Raw genomic sequence first — 15,035 nt, forward strand, 5'->3', positions numbered from 1 at the left:
ACTTTAGGTTTTTAAGTATTGCTTTGAATTGGAGGTACTTAAAATTCTAGGTTTTCTCACTGTTTATTAACTTATCATTAGTTCAAGCTGCACAAGTATGAAAATGGTCGAAGCTACAGTACAGTGAAAAAAACTTGCCTCGACGAAAAAATTCGAAGTGCTAAAATAAAAAGCTCAAACACTATTACATTCTTTTATTTCCTTACGTCTTAGTCACAAAATTAGTTTATTTCTCTTCTCCCCACTTGATTCGTCTCAAAATAAAAGTGTGGTTTATCACCTCTTGTAAGAGCATGACTTCAACTGGCAGACCATACTGGCTGTCATTGCAACAATTTAAATAACAATTGTATGAAATAAATATGTAATCAACAATTAACCAAAATATGGACACGTGATACTGGATTCTAAAGACTAAAAGTGAGAGTGATGGTTACACTTGTACTACCACTACAATACACAAACAACACTAACACGAACAGATACTATTACCACCTCCATATCACCACTCTAGACATCATCAACACGTGCAACAACATCGTGTAGCTATAGAATTGACTGTCATCTACATTATTGATGACCATGTAACATGAACTTACCTATAGCTGTAAAGTGTTGCAAGCATGCAGTGGAGTCTTTAATTAATTAATTTACATGTACGTCGCTGATCATGATGCTGCTACAAACACAAGTTTTTACCATTGCCGACTCGGTAACCAGACAGTACTGTGCAGTTTACCAGAATATTGCTGCTGGTACTACAGGCTCATCCTCCCCCACACGCCCCTCCCCCGCGCGCGAACGTTTGGCCACGCGAGACAAAGGCAGGACGATTTTGAATCGGCAATACACGGGTTGGAGAGGTCGAGGCCAACGAAAGGCACAGAGCGAACTCTACAGTTTGTGCAGCAGATGACGACTTTAGAAAGTAATTTTTATCCTTTAATACTGCAACTTCAAATGTGCTTTACAATTGTTGATGAAGGGGGCCCTTCTGAGGTTGACTGCACGTGGAAGGCAAATTTAGCTGAAGAGCTGGACACGTTTACACAAACAAGTAAAACAAAGTTTCAGGGGTTTGCAGACGAGATCAACCAAAGAGCACAATATGTTGTACAGGGACTATTTGGTTCCGTGGACTATTTGGTCGCGGGCAATTATCTCGCTCCTATTTGGTTCCCGAAACCGTTTAACTAGGGCTTATTTGGTTTCGGCCACCTGCAGGACTATTTGGTCGCGTGGACTATTTGGTTTCGCATTTATTGCGCCTCGAATCGGCACTCTCCAACTCTTACAGCTGTACGAGACGGACGCGAACGACGTGACGATGGCCATGATAATTTTCACGCCTCTCCCAGACGTCTCGATGAGCCAAAATCGAGTGCGACCTGCTTCTTCTTCGTTTGTATTTGGCTTAATGTGAATACCGAAGTCATCACGACATTGTCGATCGCAATTTCGCGTGTCTGACGTTTCCTTTTGAGGCGAATCTCGGCTCGTCTGGTAGCGGGCGTGTTGAAAGTAGGCGGAGTAAGAATGTCTTGTGCGTTACAAGGTAAACAAACATGATCCGATCACCGAGTGTAGAGACATGGTGATGTGCCTAAGAATGTTTTAGTGCGTAGAATGCTGCGGTTAGCTGCAGATTTATGCATCGATCCTGCATGGCATCGATCGATACTTAGGTGCACAGTGACGTATGCCTACTGTCTACGCAAGGAAGACGATCAACGTCTCTGAAATTGGTTGCGCACGACCAAAGATCGGTGATGACTTTCAGAACAGAAGAGAAAATAAGTGAATATATGTAGTTCGAGAAACAACTAATTAAATGTATCTGATGTAAAATCACTTATTTGCACTTGGTCTCTCAGATGGGTATTGATGGTTGTTTGTCTGCGTTGTTGTACACTATAAAACGATCCGTTTGTTTAGTGAAATCTTTTTTTCTTGTATACATGCATCTTCTGTGTCTTTCTGCCATTTAGTCTGTCCGTCTGTCTATCTTTTCTTTGAATGGTGACACAGCAAATGTGCTGCAGTAGAATCAGGATATGCAGACAAGAAAATGAAGACAAGAACTATACTAATCAGCATGCAGCTATGCGCATGCATGCAGATATGAGTGTGTATACAGAGATGCAATGCAAGAGTGATCAGCGGAAAAGTGTCTAAGTCTGTCTGTCTGTCTGTCTGTCTGTCTGACTGACTGACAAAGATCATTTATTGAACATACAAGGCACTACGTACATCATAGGAAGTCGAAACATAATAGTCGCTACTGAAATCTAAAACCCACTAATGAATGCTACTTTGAAGTTCGCAGTCTAAAGCTATATCAGCACTAGAACTTTGTAAATGAAGTCTGTCAATCTTCTTCAGCAAGACTTTAGCATTGCATCTCTGTAGGATTACACTCAATTTTTTTCTCCAGTAGGAACGGAATTCAGCCTTGTTGCATTTTCCGTCGCTGTCCCTTGATCGCAATGACAAAGTGTTCAGGTAGTCTGTCGCAGTATTCCCCCAGTGACCGAAATGTTCAAAGACTAACGGCGCAAAGTTAGGGGTGGAACCTCCAGGTAAAAGATCTTTTAAGTATTTGGCCTTCTTCTTTTCTTCTCTTCTGGATGCAGCACATCCACTTTCACTACTCGACCTGGGAAAAGCTTCGCAGCTCCAAGGGTGGGAGAGTGAAATATCAAGGTCAATGTTAGAACCATCTCCAGCATCGAAAACCACAATGTCCGGTCGATTACTATTGTTTGTGTACCTGTCTCGCACTTCTTTTCTGTGGTGAAGACCCACCTCCTTGAGGCACTCGCACCAGCCTGCTACGACACTGTCATGTTGCCATACAGGTCCACCCCCGTGTTTGCAGGTCAAGAAATGGTATCCATAATCATCTGCTTCTTTCCCACACTCACAAATAGGTGCCAGGGACTTGAAGGGCATTGGGCATCCCAGCCTCAGAAGAGCCGCTAACCGAAATTCGGAAGGCTTAAATGCAAGCCTATCTGAGGAAGGTGCTGCCTCTAGCCATGAGCCACATCCAGGACCTTGAATCGACCTTAGACGAGCAGCCTGATGTTGATCCTGAGATTGATCCAGAAGGTGTTGAAGACTAGTTGTAGATAACTCGTCCGTGATGCGATGTTGTAGCTTGATGGGCTGATCGGTTAAGTCAGTGAAGCAAACCCCTCCAAGGGTGCTTGGCGTGCCCGCCAAGAGAGAATCGATATGCTGCTTAGCATCTTTTAGATTCTGTCCAGTTGCGCCCAGATTGTCTAATATTGACTGTGAGCTTTCCCAGATATATGAGAATCTTTTCGGCAGTATTGCTGATGAGTGTACCCAACCTGCTAGGAAAGATGCAGGTGAAATTTTTTCGACTGAAGTCATTCCGAATCCCCCTTTTCTTATGGGCAGGATGGCTTGCGACCATTGAGCCTCAGATGTATTGGTGACACCTATGATGTGACTAAAGGACGCATGCGTTATGCTATCATGGATGGTTGCCGCAGGCTTGAGTAAGGAAGGAGGAACTGTTCTTGTCAAATGATTCATGCGAGTTGTGTGGCAGTGCCTCAAAAGGAGCATGGAGCTCTGAGGGTCATCCAGCGACACAATCTCTTGGCAAAGCAAGCTGCCTGACTTGGCGAACTCGATGCACTGTGATGCAACAAAGTCGAATCTCCCAATGGGTGTCCCCAGTAACACAGATCCTTCCACGGCTCTGGGAAAAGGAGCCAAAATTTCAGTGGACCCTGGAGAGTAGATTTGACACTTTTGATCAGCAATCAGTAAACCAGATTCTTCAGCCAATGAAAGCTTCAGATTAGCAAAGGAATCAAGTACAGGCCCCTCATTGCCGAGCAAAAAGATGTCATCCAGGTAGGCTAAGACTACTATTTCCGGGTAGTCAGCTTGAATTTTGGTGATTGTAGGGTGAATTCCTAAGGCAAATAGGACAGGCCCCAGGGGGTCACCTTGGTGCACACCTTCTTCAGAAGATATGATCACCGTTTCCTTTCCCTTGACATACACGAGAGGGCTGGAATTTCCATACATTTGCTCAAAATGGGCCAAGATGGCTGGAAATTTTGATAAAACTTCCTTGTGCAAAGAAGACCTCTTGATGGTGTTAAAGGCATTCTTTATGTCAGTTTTAACGAGCACCGACTGACTGACTGACCGACTGACTGACAAAGGTATTTTATTCAATAGAACAAAGTACGTACAGATGGAGGCTAAATCCTCTACAACACAATGTCCTCATCAGTCCAATTAACTACACACGTGCTTGCTCCTTTACTAAAAAAAAGTAAAGGCCAAATGGCCTTGGAAAAACACAAATTAACTAGCATCATCTAAAAGTCTCTCCACTTTCCTGTAGATGACTCGAGCATTGGCTTTTTGTAGCTGAATGGACATGCGCTCCCTCCAATGTGTCTTGAATGAGGAGGCATTTGTTGTTCCATAGGCATCCGTTGATCTACTTGACAAATGCTGTAGGTACATTTCTGCTTGTTGTCCCCATCGACCAAAATGTTCCAAGACTAGTGGGACTGCTGTCACTGTTTCCTTACCAAGAAGTCGTTCTCTGCTATATTTTTCCGTTTTCTTCTGCTCTCTCCTGGATGCTGCAGCACCTTCCGTAGATGCTGATGCTGAAATTACTTCACTGCTCCAGGGATGTGCTAGCGAAATGTCTAAATCTGTGTTGGACCCTGATCCAACATCGAAAACTGTTATGTCAGGGCGGTTGTCAGATGTAATGTATCGATGACGTGGCTCTCTGTGATGGTGCATTTGTAAGCTGCGCAGACAGTCTGACCATACATTGGCAATACACTCATGGGTCCAGACTGGACCACCGCCCCACTTACATGTTAGGAGATGGTATCCACAACTGTCCAGAAAAGAACCACAGTCACACTGACGAATACAGCCATCGAAGGGCATGGCTAACCCCAATCTCAAGCAAGCCGCCAAACGAAAATCGCGGGAAACTAGTGCGAGCTTATTTGAGGTGGGCATAGCATTCAGCCAGGCTCCAGCGCCCTTGCCTTGAATCGATCTTAGCCTAGCAGCATCTCGCTGGGAGGGGGCCTTCTCGATCATTGCTGACGTCTTTTCTTTAGCGTGTTGCCGTGTCAGCCTCTGTTGTAGTTTAGTTGGAACTTGAATCATTTCAGTAATATCTGTCCCATCACTGCCAGCCTGCATCAGCGAAAATGCTATCGATTCCTCGACACCATTTGAGTTGACTAGAAGATCCAGTGCGGATTTGAGGTCTGGATAACGAATAGGCAGATGAACCAGAGTGTGAACCCAGGACGAAAGAAAAGCAAATCGAGAAGTGCTGAGGCATGGTGACATGCTGAAACCACCAAACCTGACCGGCAGTGTAGCTTGCATCCAGGAAGAGTCAGTGAGGTGACTATATCCCAATACGTGAGTGAAGGTCTCACGAGAAATCTTATCATGGACCTCGGCAGCTGCCTGAAGTCTGTCAGGGCAAACTAAACGTGCTAAATGGTTCATGCGAGGAACATGGCAGAATCGTAAAAGAAGCATTGCACTCTGTACCTCTCCCAACTTCATCAACTGCTCACACAACAGCCTTCCACTCTCAGCATATTGGCTAGAGGCTGCAGACACATACTCTCTCTTGCCTATTGGAGCCCCAAGAACTATAGTCCCATCGCTAACTACAGGTATGGCATCTAGATCAGATCTGCCTGACATCAGAGGTCCAGATGGGGAATAGATCTCACACTTGCTGGAAGAAATTTGAAGACCAATATTAGAGAATGCTGGTCTTAGATAATCCAGGGACGACAGAACATCATCTTTCTCCCCCACCAAAAAGATGTCATCTAGGTAGGCAAGAACTCTGACAGTAGGAAATGAACCCTTTAAATCTGACAGAACTGAATGTATACCGGTTGAGAACAGAGCTGGACCCAAGGGGTCCCCTTGGTGGATTCCCTCTTCAGATGGAATGATGACAATACAATCGCCTTGCTGGTAGACCAGAGAGCTACTGTGGGAGTACATTTGACGAACGTGAGGATAAATTTCTGGGTGGAAATTAGAGACTTGTTCAAGGAGATGATGCCTGTGTAGTGAATTGAAAGCATTCTTGACATCCGTTTTGAGAACGATATAGTCCGGCCTGCCCTCCAGAAGAAGTTGAACATGATGATATAGCAGCTCTATTCCACAAGCTGTAGCCACTCCATGTTGATCAGGCTCAAAGAAGTTGGAAAAACAGCCCCTTTTCTGCCTGCAAATTGATTTTGCGGTAAGACGTCGAAGTGATTCACCTATGGCTATTGGTCTTACATCACCATTAGGTTTCGGTAGTGCAATAAGCCGAGCGGAAGACAAAAGTTCCGGTACTGAGCCAGGAAGGCATCCATTTGCAATGCCTGCACATGCAGCATGCAGACATTCAGCTAGCTCCTCATTTTCTATCATGCATCTAAAATGTTCGTATCGCCACCCAGACGGCCCAGTTCCCGAGCCCTTGGGTGAATCCCTGATGACACTAAGCAACACTGACATTGACAGTGAAAAAGATGTAGAGCTGGGGCAATCAGGCAGTGGATCACTATCATCCTCCTTAGATGGGTGTTTTGCCCTAAGTTTGGACACTGTATCAGCTGTAGACGGAGCCAAACCTTTGCTTGTTAATACCTTGGCTGCCCTGGAGAGTTCTCCACACCTCACAAGTCTGAGTGCAGCTCTTTGTGACTGAGATGCTGCCTCACGTCTAGATGCGCACGTATTGTTTTCATTAAACTGGATCAAACCTTCCCAATGGAAATCTAGGAATTGACTGTATAGCGATCTCACTTCCTTAATAACTGCTCGCCCTCCTCTTGACAATGGTCGCAACAACATCCTTGGAAGTAGAAATAGAAGTTTCCAGGCCGTCTCATCTGCCAGGTTTTGACGGATTCTGCGAAGAACTAATAAACAACATTCTTGAAACAGCGCCTTTGTTGCAGGTTTGATCGTTTGGACTGTTCTAGGTGGAGGTTGTTTCAAGATATCATCAACAGACATGTCCCGTATTAGTTGCCACGACGATAGCTCTCGGTCTTCCTTAGCCTTTTGTAAACCGCTAGATTCAAGATTGGCGTCGCTCACACCATCTACTGACACATTCCTTGTAGCAGGTGGTCTGGTTTCCTTCTCAGATGTAGCATTCTCTTGACGAGGTGAAGACGGTAGCGCTTGCGCAGAAATGGATGTCAACGACACATTTGAAATTGACGGCGGCCGTTGAGTAGCAGAATTGTCTTGACTTACTTTCCTACACTGCGTAGCATGTTGGCCCAGCTTCATAAACCAATGTTGACATTGATGACACCGCTGAAGCCTCCAACGAGAAACGAAAACTTCCGGTACGTCGTCTGGAGCATGTACTTCTCGTATATGGCATAAGACCCGCCGAAGCCTTCCCGAAAAGTGGCAAGAAAGCAAAGGACAACTTTCCACTTCCTGAGACATGTTAAAGAAAAGAGACAGGCAAAAGCTTCGCTGCCACTGACTGACTGACTGACTGTCTGTCTGTCTGACTGTCTGTCTGTCTGTCTATCTGTCTGTCTGTCTATCTGTCTGTCTGTCTGTCTGTCTGTCTGTCTGTCTGTCTGTCTGTCTGTCTGTCTGTTTGTCTGTCTGTCTGTCTGTCAATACACATATTTTCAAACATTAAACTATTATACACCATCTAAGCAAAGCAACTAAATACTACCCAAGCCAATAGAGCTTGGTTCTACGTACAACCATTTATGTTTATGTTGCTGTCTCTTGAAACAATCTTCTTTATTTTTCTGTCAATCACTCTAGCATTTGATCGACAGATTATTTGAAGTCTTACTCTATTAATAACAATAGACAGACAGACAGACAGACAGACAGACAGACAGACAGACAGACAGACAGACAGACAGACAGACAGACAGACAGACAGACAGGCTGTTTTCGCAGATTGCATATCCATCATCGCAGGAAGCCGAGTACAGCATGCAGACAACAGACCGGACAACTAATTAGCTAACCGCGGCACATCTCTACACTCGGTGATCGGATCATGTTTGTTTACCTTGTAACGCACAAGACATTCTTACTCCGCCTACTTTCAACACGCCCGCTACCAGACGAGCCGAGATTCGCCTCAAAAGGAAACGTCAGACACGCGAAATTGCGATCGACAATGTCGTGATGACTTCGGTATTCACATTAAGCCAAATACAAACGAAGAAGAAGCAGGTCGCACTCGATTTCGGCTCATCGAGACGTCTGGGAGAGGCGTGAAAATTATCATGGCCATCGTCACGTCGTTCGCGTCCGTCTCGTACAGCTGTAAGAGTTGGAGAGTGCCGATTCGAGGCGCAATAAATGCGAAACCAAATAGTCCACGCGACCAAATAGTCCTGCAGGTGGCCGAAACCAAATAAGCCCTAGTTAAACGGTTTCGGGAACCAAATAGGAGCGAGATAATTGCCCGCGACCAAATAGTCCACGGAACCAAATAGTCCCTGTACATATGTAATGGCTGCAGAAGCAAAGCTGCGTGAAGAAACAAAACGTCAACATCAAGAGATCGAAGAAAAAGGAAGAAGGGTAGACGACGAGATAAGAGAAAAGCAACAACGTCTAGAAGATGAAAAGAAATCTATGGAGAACGTTTACAAATTTCAGTGTGGCAAAGTCAAACTAGATGTGGGAGGCCACAAGTTCACCACATCTCTCACAACACTGAAGAGTCAGCCAGACTCTATGCTAGCAGTTATGTTTAGTGGACGTCATCAACTCGCGACTGATGAAGATGGAGCTTATTTTATTGATAGAGATGGTACACATTACAGGCATATTCTCAATTACTTAAGAGATGATACCAATCTTGAGGAGACTCTTCCACAAACAAAAAGAGAGCAACTTGAGCTTCTCAAAGAGGCTCAATACTGTCAACTGAATAAACTTGAAACCAAAATTAAGATGATGATGTTGCCACGTGTTACTCAAGAGCAGTTGAATACGGTTTTTTGGGGCAACCAATATAACCGGCCGATCCAACCTGTCTACCAACCACGCAGGCGTTTCCAGCGTTCCTGGAATAGTTTCATATCTGATGGTGGGTGTGCCCAGAATAGTTTCATATCTGATGGTGGACACCAAATAGCGACAGCAAGACTAGCCAGTCAGTCATTGTCATATGAAGAGCGTGATTTATCTGAATTAAACTTTTCAAACACACACTTTTCTTGTGCTGGAATTTCCTTCAAAAGATCATGTTTGCGACAAGCAAACTTCTCTGGGTGCTGCTTTGAACCTCGTTACCCAGTTGACTTTTCTGGTACTGATCTATCAGAAGCTGACTTTCAACGTTGCGCAGGTCTCATCACAGGAGGAGTCAATTTCGAAGGGGCCATATTGGATAACGCAAAGTTTGATGATGGTGTGGAACAAAAATTGCTTGCAAAACTACAGTCTGAAGACAAATAACGTATTGTGTGTTTCTGAGCAGCTCAACTTTATGTGCAAGCTGGAACGCTAACACTAATCAATGACCATTATTGTATGATGCTGTATTACCTGATGTAGCAGAGTAAGAATGGTGGTACAATGCAGTTGTATCAATATGTGACATGTACTGCTGCTTAATTAACTGCTGAAAGCAGTGCAGTCATTGTCTGATTATAACAGTATAACAGTATTTGTTGTAAACTTGTAGTCTTTTCAGGTTGAATAATAACGTAGCAGCCATTTTAAATGCAGGGTTGCCCAAATTGTTCTGAAAAACGAAACAATATCATCAAGTTTAGTTCAAGATTGAACAAGCTAGCTACAAAAGCAATTACACTTAGCCTAGCAAACACTTACACAGTGCAGACTATAATACATATGATCCTACGAGGATGTGACCTTTTAGATACAACCAGTGGACAATAACAGGCAATAATCAGAAAGGCTCGTGTTACACAATATAAAAATGAGCGGCAACACGCCTAGAAACATTTTGGAAAATCGAAAGCAATGTAGGGTAACAAAATTTGCAAGGTAAGATTGTAGACACAGTGAGAAGAATGTTATTAACGCTTGTATACGTATGAAAACAAAGTACAGTTGTAGTTACAGTACACATAGCTGCACGAATGCATAAATACAGCATTATATTATCCGTACATTGCTGCACATTTTTCCTTGAGCACTTCAGCGTGCTGCATGATGTATTATCTGTTGTTTCTGGGTCCTTTAGACAGTGAGTTTCATCTAGATACTCTATTCAGCTTACTATATATAGGCACACAACAACGAAAGACGCGCAAGTGTCAAGTTATCAAACAGCAAATGCCACGCCCCTTTACTAAAACCACTGGTAAGTAGACGTGCAATACACTACACTCCTTCCCGCTAATTCTTACAAATCCAAACGTTGTGAAGGTCTACGTTCTCTTTTGGTGGAACTGCATGGTGTATCCTGTGCTAGTGTTTTTTCATGAGTGATGTCTGAACTAGGAGCTTCAGTAGAGGAGGTCGAGTTTCCAGATGTGGCAAAACCTGAGACGGACTCTGATGGTGACTAAGTTTCGAAGCCAATTTCGACTAAACAGTGACGGTCCATCTCCAACCACAACAATTAGTAGAATCTCCGCCCCCTGACCATTGTCTTGACAAACACTGTTTCTTACCCATAACCTTCAATCGGGCTTCTGAGTAAGTAGTCAGGATAATTGAGGTCGACTCGAGAAGCTTGCTCCATTTTTCCTTCCAGGTGCGTCTCAAAGCTAGCGACACAGCTGCGCCTGTGGCCACTTCCATACTCAGCGGGTGTAATTCACAGAAACCGTAATCACTAAGCGCGGCGCCGTCTGACTGTACAACGTAAACAATTGAAATTCTTCCGCTGCATCGCTTGATTGCTCAACATGATGAGCTTTGGATGGCAGTTTCCTTGGCTTACTGCTCATCTTCGCACTGCTCTTGCGATGTGTCATATTTCGTGACATTCTGCGGCCTTGTGCCAACACGCTTCCGCGAGGTGCCACAACGCTAGCACGTCTTTGGCGTCTGACGAGCCGCGGTCTGTCCCTTCGCCTTTGTAACTTGTTTCCTTCTCACAAAAGCAACAGATCCTTCCGACTCATCTCTGACAGGAATGGAAGTACCTCTCAAGCGATGAAAAAAAAAACTTGTCTAGTAGCGACTTCCATTGACGTGGTCACCTCGACGGATTTTTTCAGTGTCAGGTTCGATTCTCCGAGTAGCTTCTTCTGAGTGGCTAATTACACTCCGCAATCCAGCGAAAAACTGGTCACGGAGCTGATCGTCCTCATCAAACTTGCAGTGCTCGATTATACGTCATAATTCTGCAACATAAGGTGAGATGGACTCACCTTCCCTTTGATTCTGTTGACGTAACTTGAATCGCTCCGCGATTGCCAGTGGCTTCGGCGCTAAGTGCTTTGCCAGGGCTTCCGTCAACTCCTGATAGTACTTGCTAGCTGACAAGTCTGGCGCCACTAGGCTTCCTAACAGCCTAGACGCTGAACCTCCGCTGCTGGGTCCTCTAGACAGTGAGTTTCATCTAGATACTCTATTCAGCTTAGTATATACGAACACAACAACGGAAGACGCGCAAGTGTCAAGTAATCAAAACAGTAAAATGCTAAATAGCTATAGGCTACGCCCCTTTACTAAAACCAGTACGTAGTAAGTAGACGTGCAATACACTACATTATGCTACATTGCTGTCTTGATCTTTTCCTTGAACACTCTGGTGTGATGCACTGTAGGAATAATGTAACGCTGTATCTATGCATTCATGGAGCTATGTGTACTGTCAGCAGAATCTTACTTTGTTTTCATACGTTTACAAATGCTTAGTTATCATTTCTCTCACTGTGCTCCTCGATTCCTAGCCTTTGAGACATCAACCGCTTCTAAACAGAGAAGTCTTCTAAACAAACAGTGCAAGATGCCACTAGACTACCTGTTGCTGCTCCAATTAGCCTAACATCGTAGTGTGTACTTTATATTTTGCGTATATACGAGTACGTAAAGTATTTTAGCGATGTCTAGCCCTGTTCCTTGTTAGTACACAATATCCCAAGCGTGATCAAAAACCGGTACATTAGTACCTACGTACACGTCAATGTTTAGACCGCGAATTACAGCAAGTCACCCCGCCTCTACCTGTTTTTGCACGAGCTGGTTCTACACGAACTGGAGCAAAAGAGCACAGTAGAATGTTGCGAGATCTTCAAGCTCTAGACTAGAGATCAACTGATAATCGAGCTAGTACTCAAACGACCACACACCCGTCCAAGTAAGAATATCTAGTCAAAGGTCTATTCTAGGCATTCATTTGCCTAGAGTTCCTGAGTGTAACACAAAACACGGTCTAATAACGCCAATTTCCGTGAGATCCGTGTACGACGTTGACTGCACAAAAGACCTGATCTAGTCGTGCTCGCGCAGTCTTTGTTCCAGTAAACGGTACGGTGACATTATGGCAGCTCTACGGTGTGTTGTGACCTTCTTGCTGGTGACCGGCACTCTTTCACAAACAGCAGAAAACGATCTATCTACAAATGAGACAGACACTGCAGTAGCTAGAGGCTGTGAAGGACCAAAGGGAGAACAAGTGAGATAGCTAGATAAAATACTACAATGTAGATAGTTGCTTCCGTTGATCAAGCGATCCACATTTGAGATTTCTTAACATAATCTGTTTCTTGCTACAGGGAGAACCAGGTTTGCCGGGAAGGCCGGGATTAAGGGTAAGACATTTGATGCAAAGTCGTTTGTACGCAAGTCTCGCTGCATGCCCTCGTGCACATCGCCCTAATTGCATGCGCACAAGGATGGATCATTTCTAATTATTGACAAACTAGCAGCGCTTAGTTGGAAGGACTGTGAGACAAATTTCCGACCACAACTACTAATTTAGGTTTAGCAAAAACGAATTTTGAGGCTATCCTATACTCTAGTACGCCAACTCACGCTTCCGTCTGTCTGGATGGATGGATGGATGTCTGTAGAGCGCCGATCGACACGACGCCGCTCTCGGATCGGCGACGGACCGGTCGAGTTCGACCGTCCGAGACGAACGGTCGAGTTGGATTTCCACTGGACTGCCTCCGACGGCCAGAAATGAGACTTTGGCGGATACGCTGGAGTTTGTTTGTTCAATCAGCCGAGTATGCGGATGTGACGTTCTACGTGGGAAGCGTCTGAGATGGAGAATGCGTAGAGTCCAAACTGCGCTGTCTGGAGTGTGTAAGATGCATAGAGTAATAGGACGGGTGTATTGTAAATGCGCGAAGATAAATTGCTACCGCCCATAGGGCGGGGCGATGTGACGTAATCTCCCGAGCCACGCCATCTTCTAATGGTATAGCAGAGTGCAAAATAAGCCCGCCGCAGTCAATGTGTATTGTACGTTCTAACGCGCCCTGCAGCTGAGTAGACTGAAACTTGCCAAATAAGTGTGTGTGTGTGTGTGTGTGTGTGTGTGTGTGTGTGTGTGTGTGTGTGCGTGCGTGCGTGCGTGCGTGCATGCGTGCATGCGTTTGCGTGTGTGTGTGTGTGTGCGCGTGTGTAGATTTTGTCTCTAGAGTAACACGTGGACCCGCCGTACAGTGAGATTGTGAGATTGGGCTACTCTACGTGCCAAATAATGGACGACTGGCCAAAGTTAATATTTACGTTTTCTTCACGTAGATGTAGCTACTATCTAGGTGTTAGCGCATTTTCTACTGTTTGTTACATTGTGTAAATTCTCAAGATTTTCTTTATTATAGTGTGAATAATAAATTTGAATAATATCCACTACTGTTACTTCAATAAATATTGATAGACATACACGTTGAATGACCTCAAAATTTGTAGAAAACTCACACAACTCACCCTGTTTTGTAACATCATGATCAGATAAATCCAAAACTGTTAGACTAACAGTGATACTGCAAGAGTGATACTGCAAGAGTTAGACCTCTGTGTCTACCTACTATCATAATAGTATTAAAGAAAATTCTTCTAGTACTAAAATTATTGTGACTAAATAGAATTAAAATTGGCTGCAAGCCTGTCAATTGAAGCGTTTGATTTACAAGGGTTACAAAGGTGAACGAGGACAAGGAATTGCTGGATTAAAAGGAATGAAGGTAGAACTTACTAGTTCGTTATCAAATTTGGTTCGAATATCACTTTAATAATTGTTTAATTAAAAGGGAGATCAAGGAGAAGCTGGTGAACCAGGTCCTCCAGGAAAATTGGTAAGAATGAATCATCGTTTTTATTATCTGCAATTTCCTTATACCTGGTAATGTGTGTGTGTGGTAAGGGAAGTCAAGGTCCGAGTGGGCCTCCAGGAAGTACTGGTCGTGCTGGTTTAAATGGACAGGACGGTCGAGCAGGGCCAGTTGGACCGCAAGGGAAGGTTGGATCACAGGTGACGTTTAGCTTTAGACGCCAGCATAAAACACGCACACAACAAGCACACGTACAATGCATGTAGTGTTACTGTAGTTGTATTACTGACCAAATTTCGTGCACCCTGACCGTTATATGTCACTTTATTTCATAAGTTACTGATCACTTGTGTTCTTATAATAGTCATCATGACTGGTAATACAATTTTGTACTAGACATACAGTATGATAGACGTAGAAAGCGGATGGTACTGCTTTACCAAAAGAGCTAAAGTTCTACTACTGAAATACCAGCCATCAATTCTTTAGATGTTATCCCAGTCAAACACCATAAGCTTGACAACGATCTACTCATTAGAAATGTGACAAAGATAAGAAGAGTATGTTCTATCATGACTGAAATTTCTCTCAGTAAGAAGATGCTTTAGAAGTTGTTTACTTGATTAAACACTATTCCTGTCACCACCTCTTTAAGACCATTTTCAGAACTTAGAAGATTGAAGACATATCATACCACAATAAGTCAGGCAAGATTAAATCATGCATGCAATGTCTCTCTACACGTGCGCAAGAACCAATGGATAG

At 44.1% G+C, this 15,035-nt stretch overlaps 3 protein-coding genes and 1 long non-coding RNA gene across 4 annotated transcripts; 1 reads left to right on the top strand and 3 right to left on the bottom strand.

Moving 5' to 3' along the window:
• Positions 1-840: 840 nt before the first annotated feature.
• On the top strand, positions 841-9,519 carry LOC134196823 (uncharacterized). The gene is made up of 3 exons (XM_062666044.1): positions 841-928; positions 986-1,106; positions 8,559-9,519. The coding sequence occupies exons 1-3, from the start codon at positions 913-915 to the stop codon at positions 9,517-9,519; spliced, it is 1,098 nt and encodes a 365-aa protein (XP_062522028.1). The 5' UTR covers positions 841-912.
• Positions 2,207-4,167, bottom strand: LOC134196501 (uncharacterized). Its single transcript, XM_062665645.1, has one exon. The coding sequence runs from the start codon at positions 4,066-4,068 to the stop codon at positions 2,299-2,301; it is 1,770 nt and encodes a 589-aa protein (XP_062521629.1). The 5' UTR covers positions 4,069-4,167; the 3' UTR covers positions 2,207-2,298.
• LOC134196777 (uncharacterized) lies at positions 6,629-7,521 on the bottom strand. The gene is made up of 2 exons (XM_062665996.1): positions 6,703-7,521; positions 6,629-6,646 (listed from the first exon to the last, which is right to left on the bottom strand). Exons 1-2 carry the CDS (start codon positions 7,519-7,521, stop codon positions 6,629-6,631), a joined length of 837 nt encoding a protein of 278 aa, XP_062521980.1.
• Positions 9,520-11,596: 2,077 nt separating the features above from the next.
• On the bottom strand, positions 11,597-13,155 carry LOC134196903 (uncharacterized). The gene is made up of 3 exons (XR_009972573.1): positions 13,021-13,155; positions 11,873-11,957; positions 11,597-11,804 (listed from the first exon to the last, which is right to left on the bottom strand). It is a non-coding gene; the product is annotated as an uncharacterized LOC134196903 (long non-coding RNA).
• Between the last annotated feature and the right edge of the window lie 1,880 nt (positions 13,156-15,035).

Source organism: Corticium candelabrum, chromosome 21 (assembly GCF_963422355.1).
Source record: "Corticium candelabrum chromosome 21, ooCorCand1.1, whole genome shotgun sequence".
NCBI classification, from domain to species: Eukaryota; Metazoa; Porifera; class Homoscleromorpha; order Homosclerophorida; family Plakinidae; genus Corticium; species Corticium candelabrum.